The 7,500-nt window shown below is 38.7% G+C and overlaps 1 protein-coding gene across 2 annotated transcripts in view; it reads right to left on the reverse strand.

Moving 5' to 3' along the window:
* Positions 1–2,375: 2,375 nt before the first annotated feature.
* Positions 2,376–7,500, reverse strand: part of si:dkey-181f22.4 (receptor-interacting serine/threonine-protein kinase 2) — a 12,586-nt gene continuing 7,461 nt past the window's right edge. Inside the window, exons 8-11 of one of the 2 annotated variants that reach the window (XM_026930298.3) lie at positions 7,455–7,500; positions 6,725–6,899; positions 6,475–6,636; positions 2,376–3,368 (exon numbers count right to left, since the gene is read on the reverse strand). The exon at positions 7,455–7,500 is cut by the window's right edge and continues 23 nt beyond it. In XM_026930298.3, coding sequence (XP_026786099.3) covers positions 3,046–3,368; positions 6,475–6,636; positions 6,725–6,899; positions 7,455–7,500 — 706 coding nt within the window. In that variant the 3' untranslated portion in view covers positions 2,376–3,045. The remainder of the gene's footprint in view (positions 3,369–6,474; positions 6,637–6,724; positions 6,900–7,454) is intronic. The other variant, XM_053238341.1, reaches the window with a different exon arrangement.

The following is a 7,500-nucleotide window of genomic DNA, read 5'->3' on the forward strand; positions in this document are numbered from 1 at the left end:
ACAATTTGGGACGCACCACAAACGAAACTCTTTATCACCTCTATTTGTAGCCGTATACATAATCTGTGGCCTTTTACTTAACTCTGACAAGACAGAAGTACTTGTACAAGAACTACATGCAGTTAGAAGTAAGCTTTCTGATTACATAGTAACTCTGGATGGCCTTTCTGTTTCATCATGTGCAGCAGTAAAAGACCTTGGTGTGATTAATGACTCCATTCTTTCATTTGAAACTCATGTAGATAATATAACTAGGATAGCCTTCTTTTATCTCAGAAATACTGCTAAGATACAAAATATATTGTCACTACACGATGCAGAAAAATTAGTTCATGCTTTTGTTACATCTAGTTGGATTACTGTAATGCCTTACTGTCTGGATGTTCCAGTAGGAGCATAAACAAGCTCCAGTTAGTCCAGAATGCAGCAGTGAGAATCCTTACTAGAACCAGAAGATATGACCACATCACCCCTATCTTATCCACACTGCATTGGCTCCCAATCACATTTCATATTGATTATAAAATACTACTATTGACCTATAAAGCACTAAATGGTCTCACGCCACAGTACCTGAGCGAACTTTTGGTCTTTTATGATCCGCCACGCCTACTTAGATCAAAAGGTGCAGGCTCTTTGTTGGTACCTCGAATAGTTAATAGTTTTCTCTTACAAAGCCCCATAGTTATGGAACAGCCTTCCACTTAGTGTTCGGGGCTCAGACACAGTCTCAGTGTTTAAGTCGAGCCTGAAAACATATTTGTTTAGTCAAGCCTTTTGTGAATAGTTGTTTCTTAGGTACAGGAGCAGGTCTGGAGGGTTTCACAGGCATAGAGTGTTGTGGTGAACTGGGATGTTTGGATGCTGTCGCCCCCCCACTCTCACACGTTCACTCAGGTTTGTTGACGTGGAGTGAGGTGGAGTGGCTGGAGCTTTATGTCCCAGGACTCGCTCATGTCTGTGTTACCTTCTGGCTCTCCCTTTTGGTTATGCTGTCACAGCTAATCTTGCTGGAGTCCCTGCTTGCTCTCTACACACAAAGTACATTGTCCATTACGGGACAATTAGCATACCTAATAATCTCTCCCCCTCTCTTCCTCTCTCTCTCTCTCTCTCTCTCTCTCTCACATGCTACCCCTGAGATACCAGTGATCCTGAACCATTTTTCTCTCTGGACCTGCCTGATCCATCTTGATGCCCTACCTAGTTGGAGTTCTCATCAACTGGAAATCACTCGCTGCTGCTGAGGATGGCCCACATGGATGGCCTGAAGATCATTGAGATCTACTGTGGATGGTATCACTTAGAAACCATGAAGATGGCTTTGGACCACAATTCATGTCAACAGTTATGCTATGACGGCTTAGGACTGCAATTCCCACAAACAGTTCTGCTCTCAGGTCTCCATCAGTGAACAGATGATAACTTCAACAAACAGACTTCATGTGAAAACTGTAATGAATTTCCTGGTTACACAACTGCACTATTTGTCCATGTAGTACACAGTTATAGAAGGGAATGATTTATAATCGCACTATCGGGTGTCACTCAGATGAGGATGGTTCCCTTTAGAGTCTGGTTCCTCTCAAGGTTTCTTCGTCATATCATCTCAGGGAGTTTTTCCTCACCACCATCACCACTGGCTCGCTTATTAGGGATAAATTTATACATTTAAAATTTATGTCTTGAATGTATTTATTTCTGTAAAGCTGCTTTGTGACAATGTCCCTTGTTAAAAGTGCAATACAAATAAAATTGAATTGAATTGAATATCTGTTATTTTATACAAGCCCCGCCCCTTCTGTTTTGTTGTGCAGGTTCATGAAGACGTGTTACCGAGAAACTGCACAGAAGCGTAAACTCCTCTGTCCTGAAGATGTCAGAAAACTTAAAGTTACAGCTTTACCTTTGACTCTTACAAAGCGCTGACACTGGAGACTCCTTCCATAAATGCTAAATAAACGTCTTCTCGACAGATCATTTACTGAATACAAGTCCCTTTGAATGAGCTGTTACTATAGAAACGATAATGTATTAGATTAGAAGGAGTGCATTAATATAAAGCTATGATTTTTGCAGCTGCACTATTATCCGAGCTGCTGTTATAGACAATTAATCAACACCTTCTCAGCTGTTTTTAACATCGCTATGTCTCAGTTTTCTGATCTCCAGCTCCTGCACATGAAGTTCAGACAGCACTGCACATTACATAGTATAACATGAGTGACAAATTTGACACGTTTAAAATAAAAGTGACTTTAGAGAGGAGCGTTTAGAGCACTCGATGCCGTTCATGGAGAGACGACATGTAATTAGAGCAAGAGTGTGAGAGGCGGCGTGACGAGTCAAATGAAAAAACCCAACACACCACAGCGTAAAGTTTAAACTTGGTTTAATGTCGACTTATTAACTTATTAATCACAAACAGTACATGAGCACTTTTTGTTGATTATTTTATTAACCCTGTGTCACACATGCAACACAATAAACATTAATATGGTACTGTACAAAACAATGAAAATAAAGAAGTTCTTGTTACAAGATACTTGCAGGATAAAATCCACTACCAGCTGAGGAAATACTCGTGTTTGTGCAACGTGCACGACGTGTCCTACTGGCCAGCATACGATGCTTTAATACTGGAGACCTGACTACAGAGAAAAATATCAAAAATCCCAACTCACAGATAAATTCATAAAAGCAACAGAAACAGCCGAACAGAAAAAACTGTCCATAGAAACTAAACACTTTTCTATTTTTTACACACAACTGAATAAATGCATTCTTTTAATTATGTTGTAATTAAAAGATCTCTGACCTCTGAGATTTACTTCAAAGCATTAAGAAGGTGATGAATAAGATTTTAACACCTCCACAGAACACTGCTGATGATGTTTAATGCTCTGTGATCAAAGCAGCTCTCGTCTGATCAAGTCCTACATTTACATCAAATCCATCTCCGTCTCTATAACGAAGGGCGTAACGCTTCTTAGAGAACTCAGTAACAATAACAATCACGAAGGAACACTTTAGTGGTTTCACTCCTCACCCCGTCTGGCCTGTAGGAGATATCCGAGAGCGGGCGTGTCTGTTTGCGGCCTCGACAGAAACCAGACCCAGAGTGGTGGCTACCAGGACGGCCACTTTCTCCCCCAGACACGCGCACATGTCGAGGAGGCAGCGTGTGCGTGCGCTCAGCGTCATGGCCGCCGTGATGAACTCGTAGTCCTCGCGCGTGACCGCCCGCCTCGCCCGCAACACGTCCAGCAGGTTGTTGAGTCGCCCCTCGGTCATGTAGTGCACAATGGCCTCACGTCTCTCCTGCAGGAGCCGACAGCACGTCCAGCCGGGGGACACGGGACACACGGCTGCGGAGAGGAGACGGGTTAGAGATCAGATTAGATCAGATTAGATCAGATAGAGGAGAACAGATACTCTGTAGACATCATAAGCTGCTTTTCTGATCTGAGGAAATAATCACACTGCAAAACAATCACATCTTATCAAGTGAAAATATTTTAAATATAGTTCAGTTCATCTCATATTCACCTATTACAAGACTATTAAACATATTTCTACACATTCTTTTACTAATTTCAAGCTGATATTGTTTTGTTCTATTGGCATCATTTTACAGAAAGAAGTCAAACAATCTGCCAATAGAATAAGAACATTTAAAGCTTAAAATGAGTAAAAAAATGTAGAGAAATTTGCTTAATAATCTCATATCATCACTTGCTAAGATGTATTTGTTTTGCAGTGTGGTTATTATTATATTATTGTATATTTATGATTATATTATTAAATCATTCTCCGTGACAGTGCTGCTCAAGCCGCTATACTGATATCACTTTCAAAACACAGAATATTTTCACACACGATTGTCCGAACTGTACTTCAGTCCTTTCTTTTTTATTCAATACACACAGAAATTCTTTTCTTCTTATTTAACGTATGTAACACGAACTGCACGCTGAATCTCGATGTACTTGTACAACAATAAGAAAGGTATCTTTATTCCTAATACAGATCGAGAAACTCTAAACATTAAAACTGCAGTTTTAAATCTAAACTCTGTCTATCCGTATGTACAGTGTGTGTTATCCGGGACAGAATTTTCTAGAACATGGCTGTTTTTACAACCAGTTTTATTACTGTAGAAGCTTTCTACTGCCAAACTACATTAAACTAATAAACTCTTTTTTCTTTCATGATTGTCCAAAAAACTGTCCTGGACAGTAACTTTAACCCAAAACAGAACATGAAAAATTGTATATATATATATATATATATATATATATATATATATATAGAGAGAGAGAGAGAGAGAGAGAGAGAGAGAGAGAGAAAGAGAGAGAAAGAAAAGACATAAAGAGAGAGAGAGGAAGAAAGACTCTTTCTCATGGAGACCATGAAGTCAAAATCATCACATATTTCTGAACAATTTTATGGATATTTTGTCCCCATAAAGAGATAAAAACATGCCCTGACTCTGTATATGTGTGTGTGTATGTGTGTGTGTGTGTGTGTGTGTAAAACTGAATATGAGGAACATGTGTGTTGGGAACGTAACAGACCAATTTTACAATAATAATAAAAAATCCAGCACTTTAAATCTGGTTTCCATGACGACTGCATAAAGTTCAGAGCTCATGTTTTAAAGCGTGTACGGATGCATGCCGCCCTCGAGAAAACAACAGAGTTAAAAAGATGTAAAGCTGCATTTCAGAGTCAGACACCGTTCTGTCATTCACAAACAAAACAAAATTCCTCGAGAAATGTAAAGAAATGTATAACTCGAGCTCAGGATCGAACCAGAGACCTGCTAATTGTACCTCGCTAACTGTAAACAACTACACCACCACATTTCTAACTTTCAGTATTTATAAATTAAACTTTTCCTGAAAAGAGAGAAAAAAGTCGTTCTATGTCGTATTTTTGGTGTTTTGCTGATCTTATAATAATTTGTTTTTGTTTGTTTCCTGGATTTTATGGTTTAAAGGCAGTAAAACTCTGCATCAATTACAACAGTTTACTGACAGAGCGACACTCTTAAATATGATTCATACGTTTATTTATTACAGTACAAACGACTGCATTCAAACATTTTAATAATTTATTCTAGTCCTACATGGATAACAGTGTAAACAGTACATATTAAAACATCATTATTTCCAATTTCTTGATCTGTCAGTGTATAAAAGCTTAAATAGAGTATTACAACTTGACTGAATTTACTGTAAAATAAAGAGAATTTAATTTTCCAGTACAGCGTTTGCAGATTAATTAGCCAAAAGGTAATTAATTATTTTTTTATTCTAAGATCCCTGTGACAAACACAAACAACACATCTCTCTCTCTCTCTCTCTCTCTCTCTCTCTCACACACACACAGCTTTTAAACAGTCTATAGTGAAGACTGATGAAGAGAAAAACAGAGAAACAGAAAAACAGTGACCCTCTCGGGAGGAAACGCCGTGGACGCAGATAAGGCATGGACGTGGGGGTTTCTGTCATTCAGGAAGTTAGCCAACAAGCTTGCAGAAGTGCTTACTGCGCACTAGTCAGCGTAATACACACACAGGAACATGGCACCATGTTTGTTAAGGGCAAATTTGCCTTGGCTGCACTCAGGAGGCGACTTCTAGCATGTAAACAAATCGTCTTGACTTGCACTGCGCCTAAAAATGTGTACGTGGATTTCCTGTAGTGCTGCTCGGTTCTTCAGCACATTAGAACGAGCTTCAGTTCACAGGAATTACTTCACTGTTGAGGCCTGAGTGAGATACTCTCGTTCTAACACGTTATCATTTCTACAGTCAGAGGTAAAGCTGTAACTTTAAGTTTTCAGGACAGAAGAGTTTCCACTAACAAGCTGTGTTTAATTTTTTTGTCTCGTTAACATCAAGAGAGAGAAAAAAGAGACGCTGATGAGGGAACCACTGTTTACAGCTGCTATAACGTAAGCGACAACAAGAAGCAACTTGTTTCGTGTAACATTAAATGTAGCTATAGGGGGATAAAAAGTACAACGTGTCATTCTTTAAGAAATAAAACTTTGTAATTGCAAATTTGTAATTTGTAATGAAATGTAACTATAAATGGAAAAGTATGACATTGTTCTTTAATTAATAACAGGTTGTAATTGTTGGTAAATTGCTGTGGTTTACGCTTCTTCGCGGTTTCTCAGTTGTGTTTTTTTTTTTTTTTGTTTTATTAACATTGAGAGAAAAAAGAGTGAGGGAACGACTGTTTATAGCTGCTATAATGCAAGTGAAAACAACTTATTTCACTGAAGATTAAATGTAACTATAAATGGATAAAAGTATGAGGTGTCGTTCTTTAATAAATAAAAGACTCCTGTGGTATAAGAGGAGTAAAACACTTGAGGACGTGCTTTTATAGGAAAATACTGGCTGTAATGTACAGAATGTGCTATAGACAGTATAAAGTATATGATACGCTTCACACTTACGCTGGTTTGCGGGATGTAGAGGTGTGTGTGTCGGCGATGTCGGCGAGCTGCACGGCGTGTTCGGTGGTGGAGAAGCTCGAGTCTGTTTTACGCCCCAAACTCCACTGCAGCGTCTCTCACCAGGATTACTGCTGGATAAACTGACCGGACTGTGTGAGGCATCTGTAACAAAAAACAGACAAAAATTAAACAATCAGACAAGGAAAGAAGATATAATGTGATATCTGACAGCATCAGAACACTCGCTCACCCCTGCAGCATGGTGCCGGAGGCGACGCCTGTGCCGGAGCGGGAAAGGGCGGACTTCCTCTCTGAATCGCCTCGTCTGATTCGCGTGTTCGAGCGGCGTGCTTGAGTGAGTAAGGAACCATCACTGGAATCGTCTTAGACATCAGGTATTTTGGACCTGTGCAGCCACCGTAGCCCTGCGGAAGTGTTTATAGTGAACTGAGGGCAAGACACTACAGGTGGATAAACCATTCTTTTAAAAAATTATTATTAAAACCATTCTTTTATTCTTTTAACCATATATTTACATCATATTTTTATATTTTTACATTTTTCTTTCCTAACTGTATAGAAGTAAATTCTAGTTTATGTAAATTCTATTTTTTATGTTATAGACAGTTGAAAAAAGCATTTCACTGCACTGTATGTGGTTGTGTATGTGAAATTTTAGAATAAAATTTAATTTGAATTAATATCTTTCTAATTGGGGACAGAAAAGAACGTCAAAAAATTTCACGAATGTTTCTAGAAAGTGAGTTTTCTTCTGACGCATAAACTGAAATATATCAGGAACCAAGCTTTTTAGTAATAAATGGCATGATGTGATTATTAAGTGGGCGGAGCTTAAGTGTTAGCTAATGTGAAGAAAATGACTATATTACAGAACTATATTTTGTATTTCTACAGTTTAAGTGTTTGGTGTTATAAGAGCAGAAGGTTTAATCTGAAAGCAGATGAAATCAATCTTCTACCTCCAGGTTGTTCAGCTCGATGGGCAGCTCCCAGGCTGGCGTGTGT

The sequence above is a fragment of the Pangasianodon hypophthalmus genome, chromosome 11, assembly GCF_027358585.1.
Source record: "Pangasianodon hypophthalmus isolate fPanHyp1 chromosome 11, fPanHyp1.pri, whole genome shotgun sequence".
NCBI classification, from domain to species: Eukaryota; Metazoa; Chordata; class Actinopteri; order Siluriformes; family Pangasiidae; genus Pangasianodon; species Pangasianodon hypophthalmus.